Source organism: Saccostrea echinata, unplaced genomic scaffold, assembly GCF_033153115.1.
Source record: "Saccostrea echinata isolate AGI-Se365-2 ecotype Australia unplaced genomic scaffold, CSIRO_AGI_Sech_v1 ptg000041l, whole genome shotgun sequence".
Taxonomy (NCBI): domain Eukaryota; kingdom Metazoa; phylum Mollusca; class Bivalvia; order Ostreida; family Ostreidae; genus Saccostrea; species Saccostrea echinata.
The window spans coordinates 4,009,303-4,031,502 of NW_026889790.1; the positions used below are offsets into that span (position 1 = coordinate 4,009,303).

The 22,200-nt window shown below is 35.1% G+C and overlaps 2 protein-coding genes across 3 annotated transcripts in view; one reads left to right on the forward strand and one right to left on the reverse strand.

The window, feature by feature from the left end:
* LOC133200800 (epidermal growth factor receptor substrate 15-like 1) overlaps positions 1-9,383 on the reverse strand; it is a 60,915-nt gene extending 51,532 nt beyond the window's left edge. The window contains exons 1-7 of one of the 2 annotated variants that reach the window (XR_009723005.1): positions 9,276-9,383; positions 8,728-8,884; positions 8,195-8,332; positions 3,923-4,076; positions 1,735-1,834; positions 1,308-1,418; positions 950-1,153 (exon numbers count right to left, since the gene is read on the reverse strand). Coding sequence is in view for 1 of the 2 variants with exons in the window: in XM_061336602.1 (XP_061192586.1) it covers positions 1,735-1,834; positions 3,923-4,076; positions 8,195-8,332; positions 8,728-8,811 (476 nt within the window). In the remaining variant the exon portion in view is untranslated. The remainder of the gene's footprint in view (positions 1-949; positions 1,154-1,307; positions 1,419-1,734; positions 1,835-3,922; positions 4,077-8,194; positions 8,333-8,727; positions 8,885-9,275) is intronic. The other variant, XM_061336602.1, reaches the window with a different exon arrangement.
* Positions 9,384-12,857: 3,474 nt separating this feature from the next.
* Positions 12,858-17,930, forward strand: LOC133200951 (uncharacterized). Its single transcript, XM_061336764.1, has 2 exons — positions 12,858-12,877; positions 15,857-17,930. Exons 1-2 carry the CDS (start codon positions 12,858-12,860, stop codon positions 17,928-17,930), a joined length of 2,094 nt encoding a protein of 697 aa, XP_061192748.1.
* Positions 17,931-22,200: the final 4,270 nt, after the last annotated feature.

The window sequence follows — 22,200 nt, forward strand, 5'->3', positions numbered from 1 at the left end:
TCACAGTAAAATAAACAAGGATTAGTAATATAATCAGCTTTGTCATTACCTCTCACAGTAAAATAAACAAAGATTAGTAATATAATCAACTTTGTCATTACCTGTCACAGATGAACAAGGATTAGTAATATAATCAGCTTTGTCATTACCTGTCACTGGTAAACAAGGATTAGTAATATAATCAACTTTGTCATTACCTGTCACAGGTAAATAAGGATTAGTAATATAATCAGCTTTGTCATTACCTGTCACAGGTAAAATAAGGATTAATTATATAATCAGCTTTGTCGTTACCTGTCACAGTAAAATAAGCAAGGATTAGTAATATAATCAGCTTTGTCATTACCTGTCACAGCAAAATAAACAAGGATTAGTGATATAATCAACTTTGTCATTACCTGTCACAGGTAAACAATGATTAGTAATATAATCAACTTTGTCATTACCTGTCACAGGTAAACAATGATTAGTAATATAATCAGCTTTGTCATTACCTGTCACTGGTTAACAAGGATTAATAATATAATCAGCTTTATGTTGAAATAGATTCCTATAGAAATGAGCTTATTTTGTATTAAGATCTGAAATCCTGACATTAAATATTATGGCTCAAAAAATTATACAAATCAGTGTCTAGGATGGGTGTAATAATTTCTCAATATATACATGTATTTTTTGTGATCTAAAAAGTCGGTCATTGTAACCTTCACCTTGTATACTCCAAATATCTATGACCTTGACCTAATCACACTGACCTTGGTGTCAAGTGTAATTGCCTCTGCCTCTTCACAACAAAGTGATAGCCTAAGCAATAAAATATGGACTGAAAATACAGATGGCAAAATGTATAGAGATGACGAAACCTACTTACTCTGTACTTAATATTAATTCATGCAACTTAATGATACATATACTATTTTTAACACTACTAAGTCAAAACAAAACATACCTGCAAATGGATCACTGTCAAAACCCCCAAGCTGTTGACTAGGGCTGGGAGTGGGTCTGTTTTTGGGAGGGACAGGTTTTGGAGGAGGCTGTTTCCTCTGTTTGGGGGGGGGGGCAAAGCTGGGGCTGGTGACTTGGGTCCCAGAGAAGGTCGAGAAGGTGATTTCGGTGCAAAAGGGTCACCACCAAATAAATTGTCTGATTTCTGTAAAGAATCCCAAGGTGTCATAACTCTTCTCACAAAGATGAATAAGGTTTTATCAGCACTTTATAAATTTATTTATCTCTACTAATATCCTATGTCTTTTGTTGATTTAGCAAAAGAACAGACATCAGAGATGTCAGGCTCCGTTTCTTACACTTGGTTTTGTGCTGGATCCTCCTTTCCCAAAAGGATCAAAAGCATCTAGTTTGGAATTATCTGTACCTCCAAATGATGCAAATGGGTCCACACTATTAAATGGATCTTCCTACAAAACAGATATTCAAAGATGTGACTTATAAACCGTGTTGATAACATTGTTTGTTTTACCCCCATCCACACCCCATCCTTTTTTAAAATAAATTTATGGAAAGGCAGTTTAATAAGCTTAAATGTTTTTCTTTTCTTTCTAATCTTTGGTAATGCAATGATTTGCTTGAGGACACCCTCACTATCTTAGTGATGATTTGAATTGTTTTATGAATGAAATTCCTGTAACTGAAGAAAGTGAAAGAAATACAACTGAACACATGAAGACATAAAGGCATCTATCTGGTGGTTTACAATAGAGTGAAAGCTTGAACCTTTTCAGACTTACAGGAACTCTCAAATGTGCCAGAGGATTTGAATGGATTATCAGAGGAGAATGGATCAGAACCAAACGATGACTTGAGGGATCACCACCTATAAGAAAAAATGAAAGAAAAAGTGAGCAAGCTCACATACCCCACGCTTCCCCAAAACTCGACAATGCAACACGTAATGAATGGCACAGTGCATTTTAAATACACAGTATAATTCAAAAAAGGGGCATTACTTGCAAAAAATCATCACATCAAAACTTCTTGCGTATAAGGACATTCAAATCTTTGTATGTTACAAATTTAACTGGGCTGAAGTTTCTAGATAAATAATGAAATCAAAATTTCTTGGTAATATACAAATCTATACATTATTCTGAAATACCTACAAAGTTTCAGGAAATTCAGTGCCGGAATTATGCTGACAAACTGTTATTTAAATTCCTCAGTGATTTCGATTTGTTAATGAGTGTAAGTCCATGTCCAACACATGACAGTTTACACATTTAAATAATTGATGGAAACAAAATTATGATGTAGTCATATGAATCTGTTTATATACTGTACTTATGAAATTATTTAAGGCAAAGCACACCAATTTGAAGGGGGGGGGGGGGAGAGAACTATCGAAGATGGTGTGTGTGTGAGTGTGTGTTTGTGTTAAACCATTAACATTTTGATCTCAAAATCAATAGGAGTCTTTTAGGGTCATAAAATATTTCACATAGAATTTCATTATAAAAAGCTGATTCCAGTGGAGTTTCTTATTACCTAGCTGGAAAGTTTCTTCAATAAAAGGCAAAACTCTTAAGGCAAAAATAATGGAATCGGAATTTCCTGGTAATATGCACATCTACACACTGTGTACTAAATATCTGCAAAGTTTGTCCAAATTCTGTGCAGCGGTTTAAGAGGAGTTGTGCTGACAAACTGTTCATCTCTATATTCAAGATATGGCCAAAAACCTAAGTTGAAAAGTGCCGAAATTCCCAGAAAAAATAATGGAATCAGAATTTCCTGGTAATATGCACATCTACACACTGTGTACTAAATATCTGCAGAGATTGACCAAATTCTGTGCAGCGGTTTAAGAGGAGTTGCGCTGACAAACTGTTCATCTTTATATTCAAGATATGGCCAAAAATCTAAGTTGAAAAGTGCCGAAATTCCCAGAAAATATAAAGGAATCGGAATTTCCTGGTAATATGCACATCTATACATTGTGTGCTAAATATCTGCAAAGTTTGACCAAATTCTATGCAGCGGTTTAATAGGAGTTGTGCTGACAAACTGTTCACCTCTATATTCAAGATATGGCCAAAAACCTAAGTTGAAAAGTGCCGAAATTCCCAGAAAAATACGGAATCAGAATTTCCTGGTAATATGCACATCTACACACTGTGTACTAAATATCTGCAAAGTTTGACCAAATTCTGTGCAGCGGTTTAAGAGGAGTTGCGCTGACAAACTGTTCATCTCTATATTCAAGATATGGCCAAAAATCTAAGTTGAAAAGTGCTGAAATTCCCAGAAAAATAATGGAATCGGAATTTCCTGGTAATATGCACATCTACACACTGTGTACTAAATATCTGCAAAGTTTGACCAAATTCTGTGCATTGGTTTATGAGGAGTTGCGCTGACAAACTGTTCATCTCTATATTCAAGATATGGCCAAAACTCCAAGTTGAAAAGTGCCGAAATTCCGAGAAAAAATAAAGGAATCAGAATTTCCTGGTAATATGCACATCTACACATTGTGTCCTAAATATCTGCAAAGTTTGACGAAATTCTGTGCAGCGGTTTATGAGGAGTTGCGCTGACAAAAAAACAGGACTGACGGACTGACTGACTGACACACTGACTGACTGACTGACACACTGACTGACTGACGGACGGGTCAAAAACATTATACCTCACGCAACTTGTTGCGTGGGGTATAAAAAAGAATTTGTTTCATGTGATGGCATGTATGTTTTGGGTTCAGGAAATTAACTTCTTTCTTGACATTCAAAAATTTATAACCATTTTTACTTTTTCAGACAATGACATTTATCAAATACAATGTACTTAGTTCTGGCAAAAGTCAGTTGATGAGAAATGTTGACCAGGACTCCCTAAATATGACTTTTTCCTTTATGTACATCTCCAAACTATGAACTAACCTGCTTTAGTATACAGATAAATGTACTTTCTTTAAATGGGTCATCACTCTGAAATGGGTCAGACCCCCCTCCACCTGTGTCGCCCCCAAACACATCGTTACTCTTAAAGGGGTCCTCCTTAAAGTCATCTAATTCTGACCCTGCACTGAAGTTACTTATGGTACTGACTGGGCTACCATACTGAAATCATTCACAGTTAATATACTTATAATGATGAAGTTATTGATGGTATTGACTGGGCTACCATACTGAAATCATATCACAGTTAATGAACTTATAATAATGAAGTTACTGATGGAATTGACTGGGCTACCATTCTGAAATCACATCACAGTTAATGCACCCAAGATCTTGTACACTGTATAAGTACTTACTGTAGACTTAGCAATTACAGTAGACCTAATACTTACTGTAGACCTAGTACTGGGATCTTGTACAATGTATTAGTACTTACTGTAGCCCTGGTACTGAGATCTTGTACAATGTATTAGTACTTACTGTAGCCCTAGTACTGAGATCTTGTACAATGTATTAGTACTTACTGTAGCCCTGGTACTGAGATCTTGTACAATGTATTAGTACTTACTGTAGCCCTGGTACTGAGATCTTGTACAATGTATTAGTACTTACTGTAGCCCTAGTACTAAGATCTTGTACAATGTATTAGTACTTACTGTAGACCAAGTACTAAGATCTTGTACAATGTATTAGTACTTACTGTAGACCAAGTACTGAGATCTTGTACAATGTATTAGTACTTACTGTAGACCTAGTACTGAGATCTTGTACAATGTATTAGTACTTACTGTAGCCCTGGTACTGAGATCTTGTACAATGTATTAGTACTTACTGTAGCCCTAGTACTAAGATCTTGTACAATGTATTAGTACTTACTGTAGACCAAGTACTGAGATCTTGTACAATGTATCAGTACTTACTGTAGACCAAGTACTGAGATCTTGTACTGTATATTAGCACTTACTGTAGACCTAGTACTTACTGTAGCCCTAGTACTTACTGTAGCCCTAGTACTTACTGTAGCCCTAGTACTTACTGTAGACCTAGTACTTACTGTAGACTTAGTACTTACTGTAGCCCAAGTACTTACTGTAGCCCGAGTACTTACTGTAGCCCTAGTACTTACTGTAGACCTAGTACTTACTGTAGACCTAGTACTTACTGTAGACCTAGTACTTACTGTAGCCCTAGTACTTACTGTAGACCTAGTACTTACTGTAGCCCTAGTACTTACTGTATCAGTACTTACTGTAGACCTAGTACTTACTGTAGACCTAGTACTTACTGTAGACCTAGTACTTACTGTAGACCTAGTACTTACTGTAGCCCTAGTACTTACTGTAGACCTAGTACTTACTGTAGACCTAGTACTTACTGTAGACCTAGTACTAACTGTAGACCTAGTACTTACTGTAGACCTAGTACTTACTGTAGCCTAAGTACTTACTGTAGACCTAGTACTTACTGTAGACCTAGTACTTACTGTAGACCTAGTACTTACTGTAGACCTAGTACTTACTGTAGACTTAGTACTTACTGTAGACCTAGTACTTACTGTAGACCTAGTACTTACTGTAAACCTAGTACTTACTGTAGCCCTAGTACTTACTGTAGACCTAGTACTAACTGTAGACCTAGTACTTACTGTAGACCTAGTACTTACTGTAGACCTAGTACTTACTGTAGACCTAGTACTTACTGTAGACCTAGTACTTACTGTAGCCCTAGTACTTACTGTAGCCCTAGTACTTACTGTAGCCCTAGTACTTACTGTAGACCTAGTACTTACTGTAGACTTAGTACTTACTGTAGCCCAAGTACTTACTGTAGCCCGAGTACTTACTGTAGCCCTAGTACTTACTGTAGACCTAGTACTTACTGTAGACCTAGTACTTACTGTAGACCTAGTACTTACTGTAGCCCTAGTACTTACTGTAGACCTAGTACTTACTGTAGCCCTAGTACTTACTGTATCAGTACTTACTGTAGACCTAGTACTTACTGTAGACCTAGTACTTACTGTAGACCTAGTACTTACTGTAGACCTAGTACTTACTGTAGCCCTAGTACTTACTGTATCAGTACTTACTGTAGACCTAGTACTTACTGTAGACCTAGTACTAACTGTAGACCTAGTACTTACTGTAGCCCTAGTACTTATTGTAGCCCTAGTAATTACTGTAGACCTAGTACTAACTGTAGACCTAGTACTTACTGTAGACCTAGTACTTACTGTAGACCTAGTACTTACTGTAGACCTAGTACTTACTGTAGACCTAGTACTTACTGTAGCCCTAGTACTTACTGTAGCCCTAGTACTTTTTGTAGCCTTAGTACTTACTGTAGACTTAGTACTTACTGTAGCCCAAGTACTTACTGTAGCCCTAGTACTTACTGTAGACCTAGTACTTACTGTAGACCTAGTACTTACTGTAGACCTAGTACTTACTGTAGACCTAGTACTTACTGTAGACCTAGTACTTACTGTAGACCTAGTACTTACTGTAGCCCTAGTACTTACTGTAGCCCGAGTACTTACTGTAGCCCTAGTACTTACTGTAGACCTAGTACTTACTGTAGACCTAGTACTTACTGTAGACCTAGTACTTACTGTAGACCTAGTACTTACTGTAGACCTAGTACTTACTGTAGACCTAGTACTTACTGTATCAGTACTTACTGTAGCCCGAGTACTTACTGTAGACCTAGTACTTACTGTAGACCTAGTACTTACTGTAGACCTAGTACTAACTGTAGACCTAGTACTTACTGTAGACCTAGTACTTACTGTAGACCTAGTACTTACTGTAGACCTAGTACTTACTGTAGACCTAGTACTTACTGTAGACCAAGTACTTACTGTAGCCCGAGTACTTACTGTAGACCTAGTACTTACTGTAGACCTAGTACTTACTGTAGACCTAGTACTAACTGTAGACCTAGTACTTACTGTAGACCTAGTACTTACTGTAGCCCTAGTACTTACTGTAGACCTAGTACTTACTGTAGACCTAGTACTTACTGTAGACCTAGTACTAACTGTAGACCTAGTACTTACTGTAGACCTAGTACTTACTGTAGACCTAGTACTTACTGTAGACCAAGTACTTACTGTAGCCCGAGTACTTACTGTAGACCTAGTACTTACTGTAGACCTAGTACTAACTGTAGACCTAGTACTTACTGTAGACCTAGTACTTACTGTAGACCTAGTACTTACTGTAGACCTAGTACTTACTGTAGACCTAGTACTTACTGTAGACCTAGTACTTACTGTAGCCCTAGTACTTACTGTAGCCCAAGTACTAAGATCGTCGTGGAGTTGGAGAAGATATTAGACACCTCACTGTTAACACTGCTATAACTGTATCAGTACTTACTGTAGCCCTAATACTTACTGTAGCCCTAGTACTTACTGTAGACCTAGTACTTACTGTAGGCCTAGTACTTACTGTAGACCTAATAATTACTGTAGCCCTAGTACTTACTGTAGCCCTAGTACTTACTGTAGACCTAGTACTTACTGTAGACCTAGTACTTACTGTAGCCCTAGTACTTACTGTAGACCTAATACTTACTGTAGCCTAAGTACTTACTGTAGACCTAGTACTTACTGTAGCCCTAGTACTTACTGTAGAAATAGTACTTACTGTAGACCTAGTACTTACTGTAGACCTAGTACTTACTGTAGACCTAGTACTTACTGTAGCCCTAATACTTACTGTAGACCTAGTACTTACTGTAGCCCTAGTACTTACTGTAGACCTAGTACTTACTGTAGACCTAGTACTTACTGTAGACCTAGTACTTACTGTAGACCTAGTACTTACTGTAGCCCTAATACTTACTGTAGACCTAGTACTTACTGTAGCCCTAGTACTTACTGTAGACCTAGTACTTACTGTAGACCTAGTACTTACTGTAGCCCTAGTACTTACTGTAGACCTAGTACTTACTGTAGACCTAGTACTTACTGTAGCCCTAGTACTTACTGTAGACCTAGTACTTACTGTAGCCCTAGTACTTACTGTAGACCTAGTACTTACTGTAGACCTAGTACTTACTGTAGACCTAGTACTTACTGTAGACCTAGTACTTACTGTAGACCTAGTACTTACTGTAGCCCTAGTACTTACTGTAGACCTAGTACTTACTGTAGCCCTAGTACTTACTGTAGACCTAGTACTAACTGTAGACCTAGTACTTACTGTAGCCCTAGTACTTACTGTAGACCTAGTACTTACTGTAGACCTAGTACTTACTGTAGACCTAATAATTACTGTAGCCCTAGTACCAAGATCGTCCTGGAGTTGGCTGTAGAAGATATTAGACACCTCACTGTTAACACTGCTATAACTGGCAATGCTGTGTTTTAAGCCTCTCTCCTGATCATTTAAATGCTGTACTCTCTGACGAGTCTAAAATATATTAATTATATTTACGTCCAGTGACAGTATCGAAAGGTCAGCGACTTGATCAATATCTGCATTTTCAAAATGTTTATTGATTTGTAAATACATTTTCCTTTCTTATGACTGATTTTCCAAATAGCACAAGTGAAACATCTTGAAAAATAAAAGTTAAGCAGATATATCCCCATATTTCAGGTATTAATTTTCCTTTTCTTCTCTTCTCTTTTTTTTTTTAACAATTTTGTTTGTTGTTCATGATTGGTACTGTTAAAAATATCTGAGATCAATCACGGTTCTTTTTTTTTTCCCCTTTCATGTGCCTATCTCCCAAAACTGTTCCACAAATAATAGATAACAAATGCAGATCATTAATATTGTAATTGTGACACTTGGACTCTTACCTGTGATATTTGAAGCTGAAGATCATTTTGTGATTTGACCAGCAACTCTAGTTGTTGTTTTCCACCCTCCACTTGCTGTTCCATCTTTGATTTTTGATTCTTCCTACTTCATTGAATTTAGTTCCACTCTTAATTTCTCCAGCTCTTTCTCTTGGTTCTTGATTTTCAAATGAAAATGAAGTTTTATAAATTTTAAAAGAACATAACTGACTGTTTGATCAAACAACTTGTATAAAATAAATGAACAAATCAGTGTGACCTACATGTATATTTCGTGCTTTTTTTAATAGAGAAAAATTGTCAGACGCCAATTCTCAATGAATGCTCAGTGAAAACATACGATAGAATCTGAAATATACATGAGGAATTTATTACATGTATCAACATTAAGTAGTTGCGTAAAATTGATATCTTCACTTATTAATACTGATGAGTGACAATTTAACCACTGTTTTTTTTTTTTCAGTCTGATGATCACTCTTCATTAGACACTTTAACTGAAATGACTACTCCCTATCATGCTGATGAATATTCATGGGTCACTCTACCTGCACAGACAGCTCCCTGTTGTTGATTTTTGACCCTAACTCCTCAATACTTTTCAGTTCTGTGTCATATTTTTTCTTCAAATCACGAACATTAGTCTCAAGGTCAGATTTCTGCAAAATGTTTTTTAAAACAAATGATTCATTTCATTATAAATCACAAAAGAGAAAATCCCTAACCCTAACCTTAACCCCTAACCCTAACTCTAACCCTAACCCAAAAGTACAGGGCACTCAGAAAATACCTCAGCTAACTTGACAGATTCATTCAGGTGCAGTTTATTCTGCTTCTAGAATTCAAATTAAAAGTCTTTCTTTTCATTGATACTTTTAAGATTACCTCTGTCAGATTGCAGCTACTTGTTTAAATAATCCTTTTTTACATTTTTCTACACTTTAAATCTCTCCATTTACTTTAATAGACTGCATAAATCAGGTTAGATTTCAATGTACATCAGATACATCCTTCTCAGTTAAACATAAATACAGTGAAACTTGTTTAATCCAGATGTTGTGTATTTTGAAATCTTGCCTAATAAAATGTTAACTTTTAGTCTCTTTCAGTATATTCAGTTGTTTAAAAAGTTGTCTAATTCAGTGTTTTATTTAATCCAGCAATTTTTTTAGAACCAGTGGGGTCCGTATTAGACTAGCTTTACTGTATTATCATGTTTTTTTTAACTTCCTAAGCACCTGATACTTATAGGTTATTGACTGAATATCAGGAAATATGCCTGCAAGAGGTACCTGGTATTTTCAGCGTAGAGCAGACCGAGCTTGCGAGGTCCACATCTGCGCAGACAGAGGGCAAGCATTTTTCCCGATATTTCCACAATTTCTTTTCAATATATATTTAATGCAAATACATTTTTTCCGACCCATTTGAATGGGATTTCTCTGTATTTCTGGCCATTAACATCTTTACAAGTAAATCCAATTCAATGGATATTTGTGACATCAGATGCACATGTGAGAAAGGAGTGACGGAAAAACATATTGTGACATCAGAAAAACAGAAGTTCTCTCTATATATTCTATTGAGAAATATTTCAACATAAGGAATTAAATGAATATTCTACTATAGTACTTGCTCTAAATGACCTTCTTACTAAATAATCACATGATCTTTCAATTGTAGTCATCAAAGTACTTTGATATCTAATTACACTATTCAACTCAGCCATTTTTACCCAGCCTACCAGCAATATTCTGACTTAAGCTACCTTTTCTTGTCCTCAATTTCCTTAGAGATGATGTTCAATTCTTTGATGGCTGAAGAATCTGCCACATGTCCATAGGGTCCGGTATTCACCACATCCTGTAAAAATCCCCCATCAAAAAATTACTTCTTGTAGATTAACACTAGGTTTTTTTCACCTCAACAAAAAACCAGGTTTACAAAGTCATATTCTGTTAAATAAACTTAATATATTTGTACAGAGTTATAACTGCTAAAGATAATATTTGAGGTACAAAAATATTACACATTTTAGTCCTTAAATTGATGAATTAATTGTAAAACATTTTGAATTTATTTATAAATCCAAATTAAGAAACCTATACTCACCGTAACATCACACTGTATGGTGTCAGCGTTCCCTTGGGTCGCATGGAGGGGGGATCATCTCTGGGGTGAGGGTCGCTGGAGGATCCACCCCTTTAGTTTCTGTTGTACGAGGTACATGGCCAGGGCGAACTGTTCCATGTTTATCTTCCCCACACTGTTTGTGTCACACAGAGTTCTAACAAAGATTTTTAGAATAAATCAGAGAGGCTTTACTTTATCTGTGGTTGCATTCTTAATCGAGAATATAATAATACATAAATAGTTTACAGCTTGAATTCGATACTGGTTACAATTTTTTCCACAGGTCTTTAATGTCAAATTACAGTATACTGCCTGTGCATTAGCTAATTCTGACATACATAATTTTCTCTGTTTTTTTCATAACAAAAAATGGTTGGGACAAACATTTCAAAGTTTCTTCCAGTTACAGTCAAACCTCAAGAATTCAAAGGGACCTAGAAAAAACTCTGAGATGTCAGAATTTAAAGATACTGAGGGTTGAATACTTAAAGAAGAAGAGGATCATGGGCCACAAGGCTCACCTGAGTAACTATGGCCCTTCTGTTCTTCTTCAGCAGATTCTTTTTCCTATATAAATCTTATGATCACATATTATGGCCCCATCCTACCCCAGGGGGTCATGATTTGAACAAAATTCAATCTACACTACCTGAGGATGCTTCCATATATATAAATATGATTAATCATCGCTTTCCTGTTCTTGAGAAGGTTTTTTTTTATATGTATATTCCTATGTAGAACTTTGATCCCCTGTTGTGTCCATGCCCTAGTCTCAGGGGGTCATGATTGAACAAACTTGAATCTACACTACCTAAGAATGCTTCTGTATTAATATGACTAACTATGGCTTTGCTGTTCCTGAGAAGAAGATTTTTAAAGATATTTTCTAAATATTTCTACGTAAAACTTTGATCCAATGTTGTACCCCGGCAATTCCCCTGAGCAAAACTGAATCTATGAAAATGCACTGAAACTTTCGTTTAAGTTTCATCTTTTCTGGGTCAGTGGTTTTTGAAAAGAAGATTTTTAAATGATGCCACCAAATTTTCATGAATTCTTAATTATCTCCACTTGAAAGAAGGCATGGCACTTCCTCTGAATAAATTTGAATTCCCTTTACCCAAGGATGCTTTGTGGCAAGTTTGATTGAAATTACCCAATGGTTCTGGATAAGAAGATGAAATTGTATTAAAAAAAAAAAAAAAAAAAAAAATTAACAATGACAAAAACAACGCTTAGAGTCGCCCGCGTGGCGCAGTGGTTAGAGTGTCTGCTCTAGAGTCGCCAAGTAATAAGTTGATCCTTACGTCGCGGGTTCGAATCCCACCGTGGGACGTGGAGACCGGTCCTTCGGATGAGACCGTATAAACCGAGGTCCCGTGTCGCAGTAGTTGCTGGCACGAAAAAGATCCCTCACTGCTCAATGGCCGTAAGTACCGAGTATAGGACAAAATTTGCAGCTCTCCACCGGCAAGTGGTGGCGTCTCCATTTGAGTGAAAAATTCTCGAGAGGGACATTAAACAACATACAAACAAACAAACAACGTTTAGGACGACGACAGACAACGGACATATTTTGATCTGAAAAGCTCACTCGAGCCTTTGGCTCAGGTGAGGTAATATGTGGTTGGGGACTTCCAGGTCACTTTGACATATCCATGGTATTCGAGATATCGGTGTTCGAGATACTGAAACACCTTGAAACATAGTTGGTGGTATGATGTTTACAGTAGGTTATCTGATCAGTTCTTTGAAAGGAGGGCTAAATAATTAATCATTCTTATCTATATTTTAGATGTATTTTAACACATAACTACTGTGTTCATGGCAATCAAAGAACACATAAGTTCAAGAAATCTAATATTTCATACAAATATCCAGTAAAGATATTATTGATTTCACAGACAACACAGATTGAAAGTTACTTGATTTATAAACTGATAGTACAATAGGGATTTTCCATTTAGTCTTAAACGTGACAGGAACTAAATATTAAAATGACTTCCTACGAATGGCTGTAAGTAAAAAAAAACAAACTTGTACATACATGTATCTATATATAATCAATACAGATTACCGCATGTTTCTTAAGGTAGAACCTATGTCGGAAAAGTCTTTGTCACAGGATTTTCAAACTTTTCAAAATGAGTAATTAGCACTTGCTTATTAATCAATTAAAAGTACATGGCATGTTTCCTTGTTATTAAGTGTAGTGCAGCCAGTGCAATTTAGAATGATACTTATACTCTGGGACTATAATTTTTAGCCATTTTTAGGGGTACATGGTCATAAGGAGAATATAGAAAATCATAAAAATACTTCTTCAAACATCTTCATTTATAGACTTTATTAACTGAACAATAGTTAGAAATATTATTCAAAATCAAATTCTTTTTGTTCAATTGACATAAAAGATTGAATCCACATTTCAACAAGAGGCCCATGGGCCACATCGCTCACCTGAACATATTGACTAGGGAAAAAAGCAAAAATCAGTTCAGTATTGAAAAGTTTACAGGGGGAGGGGGGGGCTTGAATTTTAAACTTCCTGATAATGCTTCCATATTGATATAATAAATGGCTTTGCTGTTCTTGAGCAGAAGATTTTTTCTTATATATATTCGTTTGTAAAAATTTGATCACCCATTGCGACCCCACCCTACCCCTGGGGGTTCTCGTTTGAACAAATCTGAATCTACACTACTTGAGAATGCCTCCATATCAATATGACTAAACATGCTTTTCTGTTCTTGAGAAAAAAAAAATTCTATGTATTCCTTTGTAAAACTTTGATCCCCCACTGTGGCCCCACCCTACATTCGGGGGGTCATCATTTGAACAAACTTGAATCTACACTACCCGAGGATGCTTCCATATATCAAAATGACTAATAATGGCTTTGTTGTTCTTGAGAAAAAGGATTTCTAATTTTTTTTCCTTATATATTCCTATGAAAAACTTTTGATCACCCATTGTGGCCCCACATTACCCCTATTCAAGTCATGACTTGAACAAATTTGAATCTAGAGTACCTGAGAATGCTTCCATATAAATAGGACCAATCACAGCTTTGCTGTTCTCAAGAAGAAGATTTTTAAAGATTTTTCCTATGTATTTCTATGTCAAATTTTGATCGTCTATTGTGGCCCAACCGTTCATAATTTGAACAAATTTAATCTACACTACCTCACAATGATTCCATATAAGTTTCATGTTTTCAAGCACAGTTGTTCTCGAAAAGAAGATTTTTAAATGATGCCATTAATTTTCACGAAATCCTAATTATCTCCCCTTGGAAGAAGGCGTGGCCCTTCATTTGAACTAACTTGAATTCCCTTTACCCAAGGATATTTTCTGGCAAGTTTGGTTGAAATATGCCTAGTGGTTCTTGAGAAAAAGATGAAAATGTGAAAAGTTCATGACAACAATGACAACAACAACAAAGACAGACAAAGGACAAATTTCGATGAGAAAAGCCCACTTGAGCCTTCAGCTCAGGTGAGCTAAGAAATATAGGCAATTGCACTCAATATTTTTTTAGTTAATCTACTGTAACAACCTTAAATTTGTAAATATTTACCAAAAGTCTTTGTGACAGTGTTTTCAATCCTTAATATTATGAAGAACATACCCAAATGATTATGAAAAGTGATTAGAAAATATATACCTTTCCCCGCAAATTAATGAAATTTTTTTATCAATACTACTCATGTTGACCTTACACTTACACAGGATTTAATCATTAAATGACTGTTTTGGTGTTACTTTCAAATTTACATTATTTATCAAAAAATGTAAATTTCTATTTAAAGAATTAATATTTTAGCGAAATATTGTTATTATACATGAACTATTAAAAATCATATGAATAATTAAACTAATAATTATAAAAATGAATACACATCATTTCATAACAGATATTACACACATTAAACACAATCTTTAATAGATCTATGACTTAAACAACATATCATCAAGATATTGTACTATTTAATAGTCAACTGAAGATTTCTTGGCAACTTTGTATTCCTTCAAATTAGTTGCACGTCATTCACATTATCACAGTTGTGTATTTTTATTAGCTGAGACTGTCTTGAATTTGTTCACTAACTATGATGTCATACGACGTAGGTTCTACGATAATATTCTAAAAATCACTACTATGTAATTATAAGCGAAGTGCTCAACCTAAATATGACGACCTGTATGACTGGGGCCTAGATACCTTCATAACTCAGTATAACTTGGATTCATTAACTCAGGGTTCGAAATTCACTATATACAACTCGCAAAATGCGAGTTAGAATTCCCAAACTGCGAGTTAAAAATTAGGTAACTCGCAAAAACTTGCGAGTAGATTTTTTTCCTTGGGAAAAAATCAGTCCCTTCTTGGTAATAGTTTTCATTTTGGATTTCCCCCTTCATTAAATATCAGCATGGCTATAGTTCTTTTTTTTAAATGACATCTGGAAGAGGGTGCTGAAAACAAATGAACAGCACCAACAATGATGATGCTGTTATATAACCCTCGGAAAAAACAGTTGTGAATGATTTATTTGTGAAACTCTATCATACACTTTGTAAGAACGTTGTCACTTTATAATAATAGATGTATAAATACGGTACCATAGGTTTAATTCCTCATATTACAGTTGAATTATCAAGATAAAGTAAGAAAAAAACATGCATTGAAACTGTATCAAAATTATTTAATATGACAGAACACAATGCTTTTGATTTATAAATCAGTAATTTAAATAAAAGTCACACTGTAGTTGTATTTTGTTACTTTTTACTTAAGTTACACGTATTTAATTTTAATTTTAAAAAGGCTTTTACATGAAAATTGAGAGTAGTCTTACAAAATTGTGCGTTCACTTTCTAAGTACTCGCGATTATTTGCGAGTTGTAATTTTAGAGAGTTTTTATCCCTGTAACTTTAACTTTTAAAAAAAAATTAACATATTTTTACATATATTTATTATGTTTTGTCCAGGGACTTGGGTATACAGTATGTATCAGAGTCTGTCTTTATGAAACTGTGTTACAAAGTGGGGTCCTCAGAGCAGGTGATTATGAGGAGAGAGTTGGTGGACTTCAGGGAAATGATGATAAATCAAGTAATAAAAATGAGAGAAGAAGACAGGATAGTGACTAGTGGGAGTCACAGAGAAGGATTCAGGCTAGAGGGATCGGATGTGGACTTAATGATTTGGCCAAATGACCACATCGTTATATGGGACTTAAACCAGGCTCAGATGTATGACTTAAATAAAAAATCACTTGTTCTCTGTGATTGTTTTGATAGCCCATCAGGATTTGCTTTACTTGAATTACTGACACCAACACACAGGGAAAGTTTAAAATATGCATGTATGAGAATAAATGACAGACTCTACATATCCAGTTCCAAATACAGACAGATCACATGTTCCGCAGGTTTTCCTAATTCTAAGGAACATGGTCCATGTGGTAGTTGTGTATTAGGGGGAAAAGAATATGACAACGCCCATTGTCTTGTCTGTGATTTTTGGCCCCCTCCAGCCTCCAAATGGATAGACAGATGTCACTCGTGGCCCCCGTCTTATATTGTTGATGACATAGTCAGAAATGGATGCCACTTTGTAGCAATAGGACACAAACTGGGAAAACATGCAGATAAAGAATGGAGAATTTCCTTCTCTTTGGCAGAACAAAAACTTGTATATTCAATGAACCATTGCCAATTCTTAACCTATGGGTTGCTTAAATTGTTCTTAAAAGACTCTATTAATAATGGACTAAGTGATGAGGATAAATTACTGTGTTCCTATCACATGAAGACAGCAGTTTTCTGGGCGATTCAACAAAACACAATACATCATTGGCATCCACAAAATCTCCTGCAGTGTTTCTGGGTCTGTTTTAAACTTATCCTTAAATGGGTGTATGAGGGGATATGTCCAAACTTCTTTATTCCAGAAAACAACATGTTTCTGAGTAATATCCATGGTGAAGCACAAAAGAATTTATTCATTAGGCTTCATAAATTGTATGAGAAGGGTATAGTATCACTTCTTTATTGTCCATCTATCAGGTCTAGCATTACAAGTGTCCTTATAAATCCCAGACAACCTGTTGATACAGATGAACACATGCTGATCTCCAAGGCTTCGTATGCAGTAGATCTACTTGATGAGTTGTATAATAATATTCTACCAACACTAGACCTACACCGATGTATGAGGTTTTTAAATGCTACAGAAAAATTGATAATTTTACCCCTGACTCAGTACCAGGTTCTCATGTTACAGAAACTTTCAGCCACTGTACTCCGGAACACTGCTTTTATGTTATACAACTTTTTAACTGTTATTGTACAACTTAGAGTAAATACTAGCTCAGCTGTAAACAAACAGGTATATTTGGTAAACAAAACATCCAGTTATATGCTGAAATTAGCAGCCAAGTTTGGGTGTATTTCTGACATGTTATATATTGCAATGTTTTACTACAAGACATTTAGATATAAAGAAGCCCTATCAATTATAGAGATGACAAAGGTCAAGTTAGCAGAGCCATACGTAATGTATGTCGACCATTCAGAAATAGATGCAGAGGGTAACATGTTTCATGAGTCTTTATGGGGACAATCCTGGTCTACAAAGATGAGACATGCTGTGGCATATGATATTGTTCTTGAAAATGCAATCTTTTACATCAATGAATTAGCCCCAGAACAACAGTCTGGATTACAGTGTAGATACACTCTATTACCTATCCCACTCTATGTTTTCATACACATGTTAGAGATCTTGTGTTACAGACATGTAGACCCAATGAGAGCACAAACAGCTGTAGATGATCTACAGAACCTGGTCCACCATGATCAGGGGAAGTATGTACATGTATATCAAAGAGACATATCTTGGAATATTCTAGGGATCTGTCAACAGATAACAGGGAACCAGCAAGTTGCACTTTACTCCTACCAACAATCTCTCGAACAAGAAATAGATCACAACATACAACATGCTACATTGATGAGAATACAGGAAATCATGGGACTTATGCACAGAGCCCATCAATAATATACAGACAAACCTCATTATTTAAAACTGATTGGACAAAGAAAAAAACTTTAGAATATCCGAAGATTTGAGATATTGAGGCTAAAATACATAAAGAAAGAGTGACTGGGGCTTCAAAATCACTTTGAATATGCAAGGTATTTGAGATATCAACAGGCACGGATCCAGGAATTTTTTCAAGGGGGGTCCACCCCAGTCAAAAAAATTCCAACCCAGAAATTTCTTGACAAGCAAAGAAAAAAAGACGTAACATCCATTCCAAGCATTCCCATACGTGAAAAGCAAATATTCCTTGGTGGTGATGGGGGTCCACGTTTTCAGGGGGGAGGGGTCCAAAGTTATTTTTTTTATTTGCTTCAGTATATATTTTTAATAACTCTGCAAATTCCAGGGGAGGTCTGCCCCCCCCCCCCTCCTAGATCCGCGCATGATCAATGTTCGAGATACCAAAATTCAAATGAAAAAAAAAAATTGTTACCTGAGTCAAGCAATTCAGAACTTTTCTTTGACAAGAATGAGAAAGAAAGAAACTGCCCTCCTTAATTGATTCAAATTGATGAGTGATTTTTATTAGAAATATATTCTATTGGACAGAATTTCTTTACATTTGTTATATTCAGTATGGTGTTGAAATGTGTCAATTGTTTATCATTGAAAGAAATGTGAAGATTTTTTAGTTCCTATGACAACCCACTATGTACATAATTATAAAGAAATCCTTATCATGTTTTTGTTAATTATGTTTGTTGCTTGATAATCAAGTTTGTTGCTTTTAATTAACTTTGTTGTTTGTTAATTGAATTTGTAATTGCTGATTTATTTCAATAAATCAGGTAATAATATGACTTTCGCTCCTTTTAATTTCACACATGGTATATAGAATATATCAATAAGAAAAAAAATAAGGGTATCACCAGATTTACAGAACACTTTCGTTAGGAGGTTGGCTTTACAATCAGTTTTTATTGCCGATTTCTCCTCAAATCCTGACACCCACTCATTATCATCCTACTTTTCTAGTATAATCAGTATTTATTGCCAACTTTTAACAGCCACGTCTTGTTAAAATTCATTGCATATTTAGATTTCAGAATTACAAAATTAAATTACCATACAGGGCTCTAATTGACAAATAATTTAGTCGCCAAGGCACCTAAAACATTTTATTGGCTCCTAAATTTTTTCTTCAAGTCCCCAAATTGGCGACCATTTAAACTAATTTGGTGATTGTCTAATTCCAGAACTCAAAACATTTTCAATTTTATTTTTCTGAAAAGAAGTAAAGAAAATATATTTTTTTTTAGCATTGGACATATCTTGTGTTTTCTTTGTTACCATTTTTAAAATTTTTTTTTATTAGTGCACGTGTGAACGAAATTTCCTATTGCATCAGTGCACACAGAGCTCAGGTAGACCAGATAAGACAATAGCTGCCCCCTGGTCATTTTGGGCTTCAGAAAATCAACAATTGTTAAATGCAGTAAATTGGATGGGTGATGATTGTGGTCAATTGTTGCCAATAAAATTCTCAATCATTAGAGATATCATTTAGACATTAGTAATAGACTATTAGGTCGTAATTGTATGCGGACGAGTAACCAGGGACCTATATGCTAAGTACAGATGTCTCTGGTATAACTAGATTAATTAGATAAACACTAATCAACATTATTATAGTTTTGAAGAAAATTTCATTAGATCCAAGTTTTTTAAAAGGAAATGATCAATTAAAACTTTTTGAATTCTTAAAAAAAAAACCTTCTGACACTACACTTGCATATATTTCATGTTTTGTTTTTGTTTTTGTGTTTGTTTTGTTTTTTTTTTTTTTGGTTTTTTTTTTTTTTGCGAATGCTTAATTGCTCCTAAAACTTTAAAAGGGGGGGGGGGGGGCAGTGAAGTATAAAATATCCAAAAATCAAAATTGGTCATTTTACAATACAGTGGAGCCTCATTTATCTGGACGCTTTGGTTCCCAGTCAAAATCGTCCGGATAGGTGAAGCATACGGATACCTGAATTGCCTTGATTTTAGTTATTTGGCCTTTCATAATGGCTGCTGTTATTGGCTGCTAGCTTCAGTCTAGTTTCATAACATTGGCAATAGAGATTGTTCTTTCTGACGTATCCGTATCCGTATACGTATCGAGGTATGAGAGGCATCTCGATCCCGATGAATTAACCGTTGGGTACCATTTCCATCGTCTCTTGTTTGATTTTAACCTCATTCATTGGAAAATAAGATATATAGTTACTGTAATATTTCTAATAAAACGTATCAAGTTACTGTTCACACCTATCATTTATGGAAGGATTTTAAAAAAATAAAATTAGTAAAAAAGTATGTATATTTTTATTAAATTGTTTAAAAATTAAAAAAAAAAAAAGGTTAAAAAGGGACCTCTCTCTCTCTCTCACACACACACACACACACACAACATCAGGATATATTATTGTTTCATTCTCGAAGTTACCTTTACCAGTACAAGACATATTCCCCATAATGCACACAGTCAACGCTCGTTATCTCATGCAACTTGATTGGACCAATTCAAACTTCGATATATCCAAGGATTTGAGTTAACAAAGTTTAACTGTACGAGGTGTCAGAGATCAAACATTCTAGATGAGTATAAGTTTGTATACATCAAGCAGACACTTAAAATTGATTAACGAAGTGGAGAAGGGGGAAGCTGGGCGAAACCAAAAAATGACAAGTCACCTTAGCAAAATTTGACAATAAAAATGTGTAGATATTAATCAAACTCTTAAAAAACTTATTACTAGGTATGTATGTATGTGTGTGTGTGTGGGGGGGGGGGGGTATGGATATTAAGTTTTGAGTTCCTCTTTTCCATAAAAATAATTACGGATACATTAACTGTGAAAGATTAATTTGACCATACTGCATACTCTGTGTGTACGTTTGTGTGTGGGGGGGGGGGGACTGAAAATTTCGATCCTCATTTTCTTTTTTTTATCATTATTAACATTCTGTATATCATTTGATCATATATGATGGACATAGTTCTCCAGAAAAGCTTTGGAAAGCTGGCAATAGGGATGGTTTGAAGACTCTAAATTCCCTAAATTGTTAGGTGATAGCCGTATCCGAAATTCCAGAGAGCTTGAGAAAGGACAACCATTTCCGAAAGTGATGCAATTACACGCAGTTTTTATCGGGGATGAATTAACAATTGTCGATAAAAGGAGATACACGGAAATTTTTTTTATTTATGTCTTATACATTACTTTATATACATGTTGACTAAAGTTTACTTAATGATTTATTTATTGAAATTAAGACTACTGTAATTCTTTGTGTACAAGCGGGATCAAAACTCTAAAAAAAAAAAAAATGCTGATATTTTATCAATTAAATGTTTTGTGTAAATTTTATCCTTTATTCTGTTTTTTATTTCTCTGCTACGTTGAAGCAGCCTCTTCTCTTCAATTCTATAAACTGCGTGTTGAATTGACTCACACTTGTCCCGATCTGGGCTAAAATGCATAAATAAATAAATAAAATTAAAAAATAAATAAATAAATAAAAATCAGCTGGATGGACAAGGTAGCATAGAAGAAATAGATAAATCTATTGTTTTGGAATTTTTTAGCATAAAGTTCTTTTCTTTCTTATAAAAAGAGAGTTAAAATAATGAATACCCTATTATGAAACAGTTTCTATATAAATCCATGAATTATATATAATACGCATGTACGACAACAAGAGAACTAAAAGGAAAAATCAAATTTAACAATTGCATTTTCATTTCATTACCTATTTTTTTGTCGCCATGAAGTCTTTTCAAGTTAATACTGCTGAAAGGACAAAATATAAAGCAAAATCAAGCCGTATGAGAATAGGCACGAAAGTAGCAATTTCAACTGGGGACGGGAAGGGAAGACATACAGGTATTTGTCAAATAGTTCATTGAAAAAAGAATGAAGAAAGTCAACAGACGCTATGAAAATTTGTGTGTGTTCCCGGGGGGGGGGGGGGTGAACTGGCATTTTTAAGCATATACTGGAAAGGGTCTGGAAGCAAATTCTCTTTAGAAAACGGCTACAAGGTTTTATTGATTGTGTGGATATCAACGTCTTTTGCATTTTAGTGTGTGAGTAGGGGGGGGGGGGGGTAACTTTGATGTCATCTAATGTTAATTACAGAATCAATCAATAAAATGTCCTGATGTTAAGAGGTAGAGAGGGGGATCCCGATAAATGTTTTTAAACAAAATTGATCAAAGTTTTAAACAATATAATGAAAA